Raw genomic sequence first — 14,992 nt, forward strand, 5'->3', positions numbered from 1 at the left:
CACAAAAAGGACTCAAGGGATTCGATGAGTTGTTTAGCCAACTCAATGAGTCGGGTAGGTTTTATCCGTTTTCGATATTCTAGGTGATTTCAGTGAGGGATTAGAGTTTTTGGTCTACATGAGTTTTCAGTCTTTTGGACATTAAGGAACTTGACGAGTTACTCATGTAACTCAGCAAGTTGACTCGAGATTTCAGTTGTTTGGACTCTGAAGGAGCTCGATGAGTTGTTGGATGCACTCGACGAGTTGGGGTCAACATGGACGGTTGACCTTGACTGTTGACTTGGACTTTGACCATGGTTGACAAAGTTTGATCATAAGGACATTTCTGGTATTTCGGGATTTTGACAAGTTAATCACATGATTGTTATAGGCAGTTTAGTTGGAGCTGCCCTTTGGGAGTTATCTGATGTTTTCTTATCCGTCTAGAATTTTGAGAATGGGAGTCTTCTCACCATACCAATGGGTCCAAAGCACCAAAGCCGACCCATTTTATGATATATATATATATATATATATATATATATATATATATATATATATATATATGGATAGATAGTTGATTTGATGATATGTCACTATGACACTTGTATGGAAATCCCCGGGGGGTTCCCATGGCAATATGTTAAGACAATGAGGAGGTTCCTAAGGCATTTGGTATAAGTCCTTGGACGGTTTCCATGGCTTCCTAATATGTTTACTTGTTTAGTTCGTATGATATTTCCATGATTAGGGAAGGCTGTATGGAGGTTCCCACGACAGTGAGCCAGGACCACATGGGGGTTCCGGTGGTGGCTAGTAAAGACCACGTGGTCTACGACCTTGGATGGTTTCCACGGTATCCCTATATGTTTATATGCATGGCTTATGTGGTTTATGTGGCTTTTATAGCTGATACAGATTATGTGATTATGTGGTTTGTGTGAGGTATGCTCTGGGAACTCACTGATAATTTGCTTATAGTTTGCTGATTTGTTTCAGGTACTTCTGAGCCTAAGGGCAAGGGCAATGCTTGATGGCACGACATGCACTCCCACAGGCGTTTTTATGGGACACTATGATATTTGAAATAAAAATTTTGATATTATGAATTTAAAAACAATTATTATTGAGATTTTTTGGTTTATTGGAAATGTTTTGATTATTTAAAAATGAAAATTTTCTTTTGAAAATTGGATCGTTACAAGTCGGTATTTGAGCATTGGTTTGAGGGATTCGGGCACACTCTCGGATGTGTCAGGAATCAAACTAAGGAAATGGTTAAATTGTTTTTAAAAAAATTAAAAAGTTCTTGAAATGGAAAAGAGAAGAGTGCAATGCGCGTGATCGGTCGGGCCAAGTAAGTAGTTCCCCAATATGTTAGCCATGTTATACTGATATTTGGATTATGATAATCGTACGAATCTTGCTATATGCATGCTTTCAAAATTGTATACGGTTAGAGTCTTATAGACTCATAATGATTGATTTAGCATTATTTCTTGTTCCTTGTATGGTTGTGATCTTAGGGTAGAGTATGTTATTCGAAAGTCTATCTGATCCTGTTCAGTGTATAATTTGCATGCATAAGGCAACCTATCATGATTGAGTTTGGTTTGATATGGATGGAGGAAATTATAGGATAACCTAGGATTTGAGCTATGCTGTAGCCTGTGAGACATGATTTGTTCTAGGACGAATTAGAGTTATCAGGTAGAGCCTTGGAGAAGGTACAAGTAGGTGTGGAAGGTAGTATTGGGCCCGTACTACTGGAAGCACAAGACCTGTACTCAAACCAATGTTAGATCTAGAAGATCTAAGGAGAATCGGTGTGGGAGGAGCCCCTTTTTGGACATCCTGATTATTACGTCTTATGATATTGTAGTTCAGTATGGTGGTGACACGATTTGGAGCAGGGGGATCAGGATCTAGGTCAGGTGACACTACCGAGCCCATTGATGAGAAGCTGCGCGGGCTTATTGCAACCAAGGTTACGAGGGGAATCCTTGACGCTACCCCAATGATTTTTGGGATGGTCAAGGAAGGGATGATGGAGGTTATGGAGGAGAGGCTTAGAGCATTCAGGGCCTAGATTGTTGCGGGTCAGGTTGGGGCCCAAACTCCCTCATTTTGGGAGTTCAAGGCGTGCAAGGTGCCAAAGTTTTTTGGGGTCAAGGACCCAATAGTTAGCCAAAGTTGGGTGCCGTACATAGAGAACGCCCAATGCACAAGTTCTTGCCCTGATGTGACAAAGGTGGGTTTTGCTTCATGTATGCTGATGGATCGAGCCCGAGACTAGTGGGGAGAGGTGACTAGCCAAGTGGGGGTAGCCGGTGTGGCTGAGATGACGTGGGAAGATTTTGTCAGACACTTTGATCTGGAGTTTGCATCGTCTAGTGAGGTGCAATGGTTAGCGAGGGCACTGCAGGAGCTCCAATAGACCACCGTGACTGTAGCAGAGATCACAATCAAGTTTCATGAGCGAGCACTATTGATCCCACAGTACACTGCGGATGAGGACATGAGGAGGACGAGGTATCATTCCATGTTGAGGGATGATATCCTAGAGTTTGTGAGCTTTATAGGGTGCAAAACCCTGAATGAGATGGTGGAGAAGGGCCACGAGCGGGAGATGGAGTTAGAGCTTCGTTCTAAGCGAAAGCCAAAGTAGGTTCAGGCAGCTAAAAAGCCTAAGACCTCTGATTCTTCGGGTAGGGGCCAATAGGGTTGTGGCTAGTGTGCCAAGTACGAGAAACCGCACCGTAGAGTTTGTCGGGGGTCAGGCTTGGTATGTTATACATGTGGTCATCCAGGCCACACGAGCAGGGATTTCCCCAAGAAGGGGTTGATATGTTTCCACTGCAACCAGCCTGGCCATAAAAGGCCGATTACCCGAGGTTACAAGGGGGAGAAGGAACAGTGGTTGCACCTGTGCCCACCATAATGAGGATCACTGATGGCCGCTCTGTTAAGGTGGAAGCTCCAGTGATGAAGAGTCACATGTTTTAGTTGACTACCGAAGAGGCTCGGGCAGCGACAGATGTTGTGGCTGGTACATATTTATCTTTCTTGCTTGATATTAATTTGTATTGCTTATGTGTGTGTGAATTTGTGTGTGTGTCTATATATATATATATACACATACTCATGTATAGGGACCTTTTTGGTCAATGGTATGTTGGCTCACATTCTATTCGACTGGGGTGCTACCCGGTCGTTTGTATCTCTTGCGCTTAGTAAGAAGTTCCAGGATGCGCCGGGGACTTTGGACTCCCCGCTTGAGGTTGAGATTGCAGACGAACGCACTGTGAGCGCTGCGAGGGTGTATCAGGATTGTGTCTTGAATGTGCTTGGAGAGAGGTTTCATGTTGATCTAGTCCCGATACTGTTGCGAGTGCTGAAGGTGATCGTCAGGATAGAGTGGTTGTGGGCCAATGGGGCCATGATAGATTGCGAGTGCCACTTGGTGGGGTTTGAACCCCAATTGGGGGAGACCTGGTTATTCATGGAAAGAGGGCATCATCGGGGCCAACCCTCTGTTTAGCTGCAAGGGCTAGAAGAATTCTTCAGCAGGGTTATTTGAGATTTTTGGCATATATTGGACACGAGGGTTGAGACCATGACGGATTTGGGCAGTGTACCGGTTGTACAGTAGTTTTGGGATGTCTTTCCCGAGGAGTTACCTGGAGTGCCTCCAGAAAGGCAATTGGAGTTTCGCATTGATTTGGTGATGGGTGCCGCTCCGATAGTCAAGGCACCATACCGGCTAGCTCCGCTCGAGATGCAGGAGCTGTCTACGCAGCTTCAGGAGCTGTCTACGCAGCTTCAGGAGCTGTCTACGCAGATTCAAGAGCTGCTAGACCGAGGGTTTATCCGTCCGAGCAGTTCCCCCATGGGGAGAACTGATCCTGTTCGTGAAAGAGAAGGATAGGTCAAATAGTATGTGTATTGATTATCGAGAGCTGAACAAACTAACTGTGAAAAACCGTTATCCGCTACCGAGGATTGATGATTTGTTCGATCGACAGCAGGGCGCGTCTTGGTTTTCCAAGATTGATCTTCGGTCGGGTTACCATCAGATGAGGATCCAGGATGAGGATATACCAAAGACAACTTTCAGGACTCGATACGGGCACTACGAGTTTGTGGTGATGCCATTGGGGCTCACTAATTCCTCAACAATGTCCATGGATCTCATGAACATAGTGTGTAGACCGATGATGGATCCATCGGTGATCGTTTTTGTTGATGATATCCTGGTCTATTCTAAGACCAAGGAGCAACAAGAGCAGCATATGGGGGAAGTATTGGAGACACTGGAAAGGCTTTATGCAAAGTTCTCAAAGTGTGATTTCTGGCTGCGAGAGGTGCAATTTTTGGGGGACATCATCAAGCAGGAGGATGTTTTGGTTAATCCAGCCAAGGTTGAGGTAGTGATGCGATGGGAAGTACTGAAGAACGCATCTGAGGTTCGTAGTTTCTTATGTCTAGAGAGGTACTATCGAAGATTCATCCAGGATTTCTCCAAGATTGCGGTGCCTATGAACCACTTGATCAAGAAGAATGTGACATTTTGATGGGGATCGGACCAGCAGTCGGCTTTCGAGACCTTGAAGCATAGGTTGTGTAAGGCCCTAATCCTACTACTATCTGAGGGGATGGATGATTTGGTAGTGTATTGTGACGTATCGATCTTAGGGTTAGGGGCGGTACTGATGCAGAAGGGGCATGTGATCGCTTACGCCTCGAGGCAGTTGAACCCTCATGAGGCGAATTACCCCACTCATGACTTGTAATTGGGGGCAGTGGTGTTTGCCCTCAATATTTGGAGAAACTATTTGTATAGAGTACCGTGCACTATTTATACTGATCATAAGAGTTTGAAGTATTTGATGGATCAACAGAACCTTAAAGTACGACAGAGGAAGTGGTTGGATGTACTAAAAGATTATGAATGTGAGATCTTATATCATCCAGGGAAGGACAACGTGGTGGCTAATGCTTTGAGACACAAGATTGCGGTTTCCCCGATATGGAACGTTTGTTTGAAGATGACAGTGATCTCTCTATTGTTGGATATGATCAAGGAGGCTTGTAACACCCTGTTCCGAATTGCTTCCTAATTCAGGATTGTGGCCTGATGCTCGATTATCATAAGGCTTGGGGCCTTTGGAAGAGAGAGATCTAAACCCATTTAAGTATAGATAATGTAAATGAGGTGATCCGGGGGCTGGGTCATGTCTTGAAGCCAAAGGGGTATATCAGAAAAGTGGTAGTTCGACCCCTTTATGGGTTTTGGGTTTTATTCAGAAGGCTGTAATGCTTGGGGTGTTGATAGGGGCGTAGGGCTTCTCGCCACCTTTTCGTGGATATAAGGTTCGTCGAAAACGGACCTCGAATGTGGGAGTTATGATAGTTTTAAGGATTGGGTAGTTTTAGCCCCTAGATGGGAAAGCTTGCATTTCAGCACATGCATGCAAGATGGCAACATGTGAGTATGCCCAGTTTAAGCTGGGGTACGCCCAACGTAGTGTTGGATAAATAGGTCGCGGGATAGGAAATGTACGCCCAACGTACGTCCAGGATCTTCAAACCCTATTTTTTTTAGGGTTGGCTCACTATTTAAAGCATCTTAAGTCCAAAGGGGTGCGCCTCTCTTTCAATCTCAAAGTTTTAAACCCTAAATTCAAGTGATAGATTCATCCAAGAGTGTTGTGAGATTTTTAGGTGCATTTTGGGTGGTGTTTGGTGCATTTCAAGAAGTGGAAGCTCGATACAAGGTGGTAGTTTAAGGGATGACTTGTAGATCGGTACTTCTTGCTACAAATTCAGCTCAAAAAAGGTAAAAAGTTTCGAGCTTGATCACTAGATGTTGTTATTTATGAATATATGGGTTTTTAGTCCCTTTTTGGCCTCATGAGCAAGATCTAGTGGTTAGACATAACTTCAGAAGCTTTGAGTTGCTACTCTTAGCATTTCAGAGGTTATAAGTCCATAAAGTTGACATCTTTGGGGCTGGAAACCATTCATGCATGTCCTATATGGGTATTATGGGGTTAAGTTGGTCATTGAGTCCCTTTGAGCCATGCAAATGCATAAAGGTGCCAACTTTATGCATTAAGAGCTTCATCTGGTGGTTCTCTGAGGTTTAGATGCAAAGCTCTTAACTGATTAAGTCATAAAAGTAGTTTGGAAGTTATGCGAGTACACCCCACGTAAGTCGATGTACGCCCCGTGTACAGAGTCAACCATCATGTAGATGGTCAATGTGAGGCTAGGGTACGCCCAACGTACCAAAGGGGTACGCCCCGCGTACGCCTCTATTTGGGTTTTCGAACTTTGGGCTTTGGGTTTGGTCCATTTGTTTGGGCCTAGAATCTTGGACCCTAATGGACTATTTGGTTGGTTATGTTCTGGGCTAATTGAAGGATTAGATCATAAGATAAGTCCCAATAAGGGGTTTGGGCCTAATTTGGAAAATTAGGCCATTAATAGGCTTGTAAGTACATAGATTTCATTGGGCTAGCTATAGACATGTATAATGATTCAGAATAAGTAAATGGGCTTTAGGAAAGGCCTATGTAAGGGTTTGGGGCCCAAGTTGGAAAATTAGGCCAATAGTGGACTATTAGTGGGCCTTAATGGATTTTGGAGTTTGGACTTGATTGGTTTTAGACTTGGGTCATTAATGGGTTTTCATGGATTATAAAGTATGGACCTTTATGGGTCGGGGGTGAAACGGTCATTTCACCCCTAGTATAAATTATGGATCATGATTTAGGACCCAATTGCTAATTGGGTGATATTGTGATATTGATAGCTTAAGGAGTTGCCAGGGCAACAGTAAGGATTTCTTTTAGTGGACTTCAGCAGTATGAGGTGAGTCTCCTCACCATACCAATGGTTCGAAGGCACCAAGGCCGGCCTATTTTATGTTATGTGGTACACTAGTTGATGTAGTGATATGTGGTATACTAGTGGGTTATATGTTATGTGATATGATAGCTGTCTTTGTGATACTTGCATGGAAGACCCCGAGGGGAGCCCGTGGAACTTGGATATAAGACCATATGGGGGAGCCCATGACATTCCATGTAAAGACTATGGGGGTGCCCATGACACTTAGTTATAAGACCATGTGGGGGAGCCCATGATATTCCAGGTAAAGACCATGGGGGAGCCCATGGAATTGGGATGTAAGACCATGTAGGGAGTCCATGGATTTCCTACTAAAGACCATGGGGGAGCCCATGACACTTAGGTGTAAGACCATGTGGGGAACCCATGGTATCCAGGAGTAAGACCTTGGGGACGAGCTCATGGCATCCTTATATGTTTATATGCTTATGTGATTGATATGGTTTATGTAGCTGTTATAGTTGTTATGGGTTATGGGGGCTATGAGGATTGTGTGGGGTATGCTCTCGGGAACTCACTAAGCTTCGTGCTTACAATTTTGTTTATTGTTTCAGGTATCATCGGTTTGGAAAGGAAGGGCCCGACTTGATCGCAACACACACATGTGTTTTCCGCATTACGTGATTTTGGGAAGTAACTTTGATAAAATTTCTAATTGAGCAATGTTTTTGGACGATTGGATGAAGTAGCATTTGTGTTTGACTATAATGAAAAATGAAAAATTTACCCTTGATTTTTGGGTTATTACAAGGCTCAAGTAGAGGGTTTGAAGAGAGAAAATTGGAAATTAGAGCGGATACGGGGTCAGATTCCTTTGTTTATCCGGGATAGTCGGGGTCTCTTGACCCAGTGTGGCCGAGTGTAGGTTCCAGCATTTGGAGGAGTGAGGCATAAAATATTGGAAGAGGCACACAAGTCCAAGTTCTCTAATCATCAAGGGGCTACAAAAATGTATAGAGACTTGAAGCTGAGTTACTGGTGGCACTGCATGAAGCGGGAGATCGCCTGGTATGTAGAGCGGTGCTTGACTTGCCGGAAGGTCAAGGCCGAACATCAGCGACCTCATAGCAAGGTTCAACCGCTACTCATTCCCATGTGGAAATGAGAAGAGATCATCATGGACTTCATCACGAAGTTACCAAGGACGGCGAGGGGTGTGGATGTCATATGGGTTATTGTGGATAAATTGACGACAAGTGCCCACTTTGTTCCGATCTACAAGAGCATCTCCGCGGAGAAACAAGATGAAGGGACTAATGTGGACGAAATATATATTACCTTATTAAATCATTTTTTATGGCCTGCCTAAAGTAGTCAGTCATAATGAATGCGTTTAGTTACACAAGATGAAGGGACTAATGTTGACGAAAAAAAACTCAATGACCAAATGTATACAAATAAAAAAATATATTACCCTTTTAATCATTATGCATTTTTATAAATTTTATACCTTTTTAGCATTGCAGTTTACATCAAGACTTTAGAAATCAATTTTTTCACTAAGTTTTCTCAAAATCAACACAAGAATTGACTACTCTATTCTATGTTCTCATCTCGAATGTAAAAAAGCCTTCTAAAATCCCAAGATGCACTTAGTAAGTTTTTATATAATTTCACTAATATTTTGGCATTTAATTTGTACCACAATTTAAATGTAAAAGGGTTTTTATTAACGCCACTTAATTCCTCCCATTATGAGGTAATTTACTTAATCACCCAAAAATTCTCAATTTTCATAATTAAGATCAACGTACTTTATAGCAACATACTTTTGAAATTTCAACCTACATTAACGTTTTTCATGCCAAACACCCACTTATAATGGCTTATCCATTTATTGAATTTACACACAAAACACAATTAAATAATTATATGACATTTTCTCAACAAAAGGTAAAAAAATATATAACCCCCATCACCATGGGTGTTACATAGTCCACCGTGGTTTGCTCTGGTCCGATTGACTTTGTTGTCCATGGGTATTGCATCCTCACAAAATTTGAAAAGTATCATTCATTAGATATTGATTGATTAAACTGTAAACTATACCCATAAATGTACGCCCCCATTAGGACTTAGGATCATAGCAACATCATGCGATTATGATTATATACAGGGCCGGTCCAAACGTATATGGGACCCGGGGCAAAAGGAAAAAAAAAGCCTCTTAAAGATAAATATAATAAAGATTCAAAAAAAAAAAAATATCATTTATTCTTCGCTATAAACATGTTCAATTAGCAATAACAAGCAAGCCAAATTGTTTATCTTTTAAGTTAATTTGAGTTTGAACCAACTTTAGGCCTAAAGATCATTTTGGTAAGAATTGGTTTATATATGTACACTACATAGCCCATAAATTTTGGGCCCCCTGGAATCGTGGGCCCTGGACGGTCACCCGGGTTGCCTACCATCTGGACCGGTCCTGATTATATATATATATATATATATATATATATATATATATATATATATATATATATATATATATATATATATAAACCTTTTATGGTATCTTTCCATGTAGCATTGGATGAGTTATTACTACAAGGTATGTGATGTTATTTACTAAAGGATAAATGAAATAATCTGAATTTTAGTATTTGATTGTTAGAATGTTAAGAGGGTACAGATAGGAACACCACCTCGATGCTTCGGTACCGAGAAAAAGACTCTGATACGAGCTGGCTATCTCGACTGTTCCACCCTCCCCACGTCTATATTAGTATATTTTGTTTATAAAAAACTATATACATTTTTTCATCAAAAATTTATCAATTCTTTCTCAAATTTCAAATTTTCATAAATCTCTCTGCAAAAGTGCCAAATGGTTTAATCACCTTCTTCATCAAGTTTAGACTATTCGGCTTTATATTCATCATCAAGTTTAGACGATGTATAATAATTAACAAAACCGTAACTTGTTGTTGGGGTCTGTGTTCAATAAATGTCTTTAAAACAAGTTCAACTTATATCGGGTGTTTGTTTCCCGGATTCCTCAAAACCACCCGAACCCTCTTAGACCGGAAGATACATTGGTTGCAACAAGAAAAAGAAGTAGAAGCAAAATCATATGAGAGGAAGAAAAAATTGTTTCATCGGTAGGTTTCAAACAGCCACCAAATGACACTATTTATACATGAAAATATGGGATTGTGTGTTGTAAAAAATGATTATTTTCATGTTGCTTCTTGTTTAATTTAATAAAAATGTTGGGTTTGCTCAGATTTCAATTTTTTTAACACCTCCTCTTTACTTCTTCTATAAATCTGATTTTCTTATTAAAGTTTGAGATATATAGTTGTACTAAATACTTATAAAAAGACCTTTTATTTTCATTATTTCAGAGTTTGGGTATTTTTAAGCTGAAAGGGAACAAAACTACAGTGGGAATGGTTTGAGTCAGTTAAGAAACAAGAAAACATCGGACGGACAATTATGTCCCTATCGCCCCCTCCCCCACGATTACAAAACACATAACTCGAACCTCCATCAACTACATATGCTCTCCATCATACAATCCATCGACGTTTCCAGAAAGCAAACTAAAATCCAATAAGAACCCAAATCGCAAAATAACCGTGCCTCTTTCAATCCTCCATCGTTTCCTTTCTCGAGGTCAGAAGTCTTGACCCAGCCCCTTCTTTTGCCCATTTGCATTTTCTTCAAGGATAATCGGGAAAAACAGGGGAGGTTGGGGGTGTAAATTTCTGGGATTGTCTAATCAATCTCCGAGCCTTTTGTTTACGATACATTTGAATCGTTTTCATAAAGATTACATTTCTAAACTGTGTAGGAATTCAATTTTGTTGATACCGCTTGTTCCTTAGATCAGTTTTAATCCATTGAGGTTTTTCTTCGAAAGGGTTGTTTGCATGTATCTAAATTTAGTAACTTTTGATCGTAAGCTTTTCATCTTTAACCATTTTTTAGCGTTCGTTTGAGGTTTTGCGTTTTTTCTTGGAAATAGCTTGACATTTGTGTGGGGAGATCAATTGGGTGTTTTGAATCTCGATACAATCGACTAGAACCGAATTGGTTGTGAAATTCAAATGGTTAGGGCTTATTATACGCAACTCGTAGAGGTACAGGCTTCAGATGATAACATAAATCTCTTCAAATTGGTGATGTGATTTTGGTGTGTATGAAGCTCAGACCTCCTAATTTGGGGAAAGATGTATGCTGTCGGCAGGCTAAGCAGCTATATCACCCGGGGGGTTTCTACGGTTTCCGGCCCCTTCCATCCATTTGGTGGGGCCATTGATATCGTTGTGGTTCAACAACAAGATGGCAGTTTAAAATCATCTCCATGGTACGTTAGATTCGGTAAATTTCAAGGAGTTTTGAAGGCAAGAGAGAGAGTTGTTGACATTAACGTTAATGGGGTTGAAGCCGATTTTCATATGTATTTGAATCCAAGAGGAGAAGCTTATTTTCTCAGGAAAGAGATCGTTTCTGATCGGGAGTCGCGTTCAGGTGAAGCTGATAGAGATGGGCGATGCCTTAGGACAGTTAAGTCAAAAAGTCTTGATTATAATTTCGATCACTGTAATTCACTTACTGATGTCAACAACACCCAGCCTTTTTCCAGGAATTTAGGGTTTGTTCTTGAAAGGAAAAATATGAAAAATCAAGATGGTGTTGGTGTTGATGTTGGTAGAAAGTCTGCAGATAGTGCTGAAATTGCAGCAGATCTTTTGGAAATGAAGTGGTCCACCAGTCTTTCTAGTTCTACTAAAAGCAACAAAAACCTTGAACAACATAACAAGGCTGATGATTGTGATGAGATCACTGGTGGAAAATTGGAGGGGAGTTTGGTTTTGCATGAAGAACACTTCGTAAACAAGTCATCATCATCAGAAGATAACGAGAGAAGCCCTCAGGTTGATGAGGTTATGGTAACAAAAGTCGACAAAGATGGCATTGTAGAAATTTACGAAGGGCATGGGGGTAATTTGGAAAACGGTATTTTGAAGGAAGATAGCTTAAAAGATGGGCAAGAAACAGTTGAAGAGCCTTTAAAACTCGGGGATGGATGTCTCACAGAAGTCGCATGTATTCAACAAGAAAAAGTTTCAGAAGATGTTAAGCCATGTAATGTCGTTGCAGTTTCCGTTAGTCAAGTCAAAGACGAAGTCAAATCACCATTGGAGTTAAATAGTCAACTCTCCATAAGTCCGAATCTCGGGTCGGATTCATCTCCAAGCACATTTGAACATGAGATTATCAAAGATATGAAGGGAAATCTTAGAAGGTGTTCAAGCGATACTGTTATAGCTAAAAGTTATAAATTGTTGAAGGATGATGGCGTACCACATACAAAATCTTTACCAAATTTATGTGTTAATTTTTACGAACTTGATTCGAAACAAGGAATCTCAAAGTGGGACATACTCAGGAAAGATGCTTCAAGGATTATAAAAGATGGCGATAAACAACCCACTGAAGATACCAAATCAAAGGATCATAAAAACAATGGTAAGGAACTAAGAATGATTTAATTATTTCTTGCAAAAAAGATACATATTGAAGTTGAATACTTACTGTTTTCAGATGCAGCAAGTGGTAAAAGCTGGAGCCTTTGGCCATTTAACAAAACAAGAAGCAAACGGTTTACACAAGACATAAGAAAAGATTCTGAATTTGGTTGTGGGTCAGAGGTGGAAGGAGAAAAAGATCCTTTATCAAAGTCACAACATAAGATGCGAAGAGAGCTTACACCAACACCCCAACAGTTAGAGTCTTTGAATCTTACAGAGGGAAAAAACACAGTAACTTTCAAGTTTTCTACAGCAGTTTTAGGGAATCAACAGGTTTTTTTTTTTTTTTTTTTTTTTTTTTTTTTTGTTGAAACGTGTTTTTGTTTTTTTGTGTGTTATGTTTCTGACACTATGCAGATACTTTTCAGGTTGATGCTAGAATTTTCTTGTGGAAATGGGATTCTCGCATTGTCATCTCAGATGTTGATGGAACAATCACCAAGTAAGACATGAATACTTTTTTGGATTTATCGTAAGTTTGTAGAATGAACATAGGATTCGATATTAATTGAAGATGAAAAATTTCTTATACTCCCGATTGTTTCAGATTTTATATATATAATTTTAAATCATATTTTACAGATCTGATGTTCTAGGACAGTTCATGCCTTTGGTTGGAAGAGACTGGTCACATATTGGCGTAACGCATCTATTTTCAGCTATCAAGGTTTTTTCATTTTTTTGTTAAATGAAATAATATAATATTTGTGGGATATGATATGATATGATATGATGTTTTGAATTTGTTGTTGTTTTTTTGGTATATATGTATAGGAAAATGGATATGAAATTCTATTTCTTAGTGCTCGGTCAATTTCTCAAGCCGATATCACTCGACAATTCTTAATCAACCTTAGGCAGGTAAATTAAATTATCAAATTAAAGTCAAGTGAATCGAGTTTTTTGTTTGACTTTAAAAAAAAAAAAAAAAAATCTCTTTTTCTCATTTACTAAATCGATAAAATTGCAGGAAGGAAAAGCCCTACCCGAAGGTCCCGTGGTTATTTCCCCTGATGGACTTTTTCCATCACTATTTCGTGAAGGTAAGTAATAATTCTAATTCTTTCATATCTTCCATTAAGCTTAATTTTAACAACGAACGACAAAATCCAAAAAAAAAGCTACTCAACTTTTTTTTTTTTTTTTTTTGGCAGTTATTCGTAGAGCTCCTCACGAATTCAAAATTGCTTGCTTGGCGGTTGGTTCTTAGTTCATGATTAGCTTTAATGTTTGTTTATACCACAAAGCAAACCAAAAGTCATAATAATAAATAATAATCATGATAAGGTTTTGAAATTTATTTGCAGGATATTAGGGCGTGTTTTCCAGATGATTGGAATCCGTTCTATGCTGGTTTTGGAAATAGAGACACCGATGAATTTAGCTACCTCAAAGTCGGAATACCAAAGGGAAAAATCTTCATCATCAATCCAAAGGTACTTAATTTCTTATAGCCCTTCAATGGGGACATGTTTCTCTTTGACTTAACGAGTTTAATGGGTTAAGCACTTAATCTGATTGCTTCTTTTGACTTAATCTAAATAATATGACTTAATGTATTAAGTCACCAACCTTTTACCTTTTTTTTTCTCATTTTTTCCACCCAACTCCCCTCACGTGAAAATGGATGAATATAATAATACATCATTACTCATTCAGCTACTTTGAGAAAATAAAAACAACCCCTTAATCCCATAAGTTATATATGATTGTTTCTTATTGACTAAAAAGAGAAACTTAGGAGAAATGATCTTTCCCCATTAACTCCTAACTTTCTACAAAATTTTCCTCGTCTATTCTCTAATGTACTTTTTAAGCTATACAACACTTAATCTGCATAACACTTGTTCTGATATTATTAAAAGGGATTTCAGTTTACGGTTATTTTTCATATTTGTTTTGATTATTGACAGGGGGAAGTGGTTGTAAACCGTTGTCATGACACAAAATCATATAGTTCTCTTCATTCTATCGTCAACGGCATTTTCCCGCCAAAATCTGAGCACCAGGAGGTCAACCTTGATAAGATCGATGAGATACACTCTCCTGAAAGAGGATTATAACTTCTGGAAACTTCTAGAAACTTCCAGACACTTCCGCTCTCCTGAAAGAGGATCTCGCCAGGTGGACTACCTAGGGTAAGAGATGTATGTATCCATCGATGTTAAATCCAAATGTCCTGCGTGCCCTAATGCAACAAGCAATCAAGTTAGGCGAATCGAATAGGAACCAAAAGGAATAGAATGTATTCAACACTTGACAAAACATCATATATCTAGCTAATTACCTTACCACTAGAAATAAATTTTAATTTTGTAACGTTATTTCATGTGGCCATAATTTGGAATAAATATTCATTTTTTTTTCACAAAATAAATAAAATCAGAAATAATGGGATCAAATACAAATACATATGGATGGCAAAATGATTTTGGCTAAGTTTCATTGGGTTGGGTCATCTTTGGTCACTGTGTGATCTTGTACTTCCGAATTAGTAAAAACTCATTGAATGAAAGTTGCTCGAAATCATTGATTTACCAGTAAAATTTCTTTCG

At 39.5% G+C, this 14,992-nt stretch overlaps 1 protein-coding gene across 3 annotated transcripts; it reads left to right on the top strand.

The window, feature by feature from the left end:
* Positions 1 to 10,303: 10,303 nt before the first annotated feature.
* LOC145025302 (phosphatidate phosphatase PAH2-like) lies at positions 10,304 to 14,759 on the top strand. 3 transcript variants are annotated; one of them, XM_078976768.1, is made up of 9 exons: positions 10,304 to 12,375; positions 12,451 to 12,710; positions 12,806 to 12,879; positions 13,020 to 13,104; positions 13,212 to 13,298; positions 13,412 to 13,480; positions 13,592 to 13,635; positions 13,745 to 13,873; positions 14,351 to 14,502. In XM_078976768.1, exons 1-9 carry the CDS (start codon positions 11,073 to 11,075, stop codon positions 14,364 to 14,366), a joined length of 2,067 nt encoding a protein of 688 aa, XP_078832894.1. In that variant the 5' UTR covers positions 10,304 to 11,072; the 3' UTR covers positions 14,367 to 14,502. The 3 variants fall into 3 exon arrangements, with proteins under 3 accessions (XP_078832894.1, XP_078832893.1, XP_078832892.1); XM_078976767.1 differs by having other exon boundaries at positions 10,305 to 12,375; positions 12,457 to 12,710; positions 13,408 to 13,480; positions 14,351 to 14,759; XM_078976766.1 differs by having other exon boundaries at positions 10,306 to 12,375; positions 13,408 to 13,480; positions 14,351 to 14,759.
* Positions 14,760 to 14,992: the final 233 nt, after the last annotated feature.

Source organism: Lactuca saligna, chromosome 1 (genome assembly GCF_052625555.1).
Source record: "Lactuca saligna cultivar CGN05327 chromosome 1, ASM5262555v1, whole genome shotgun sequence".
NCBI lineage: Eukaryota > Viridiplantae > Streptophyta > Magnoliopsida > Asterales > Asteraceae > Lactuca > Lactuca saligna.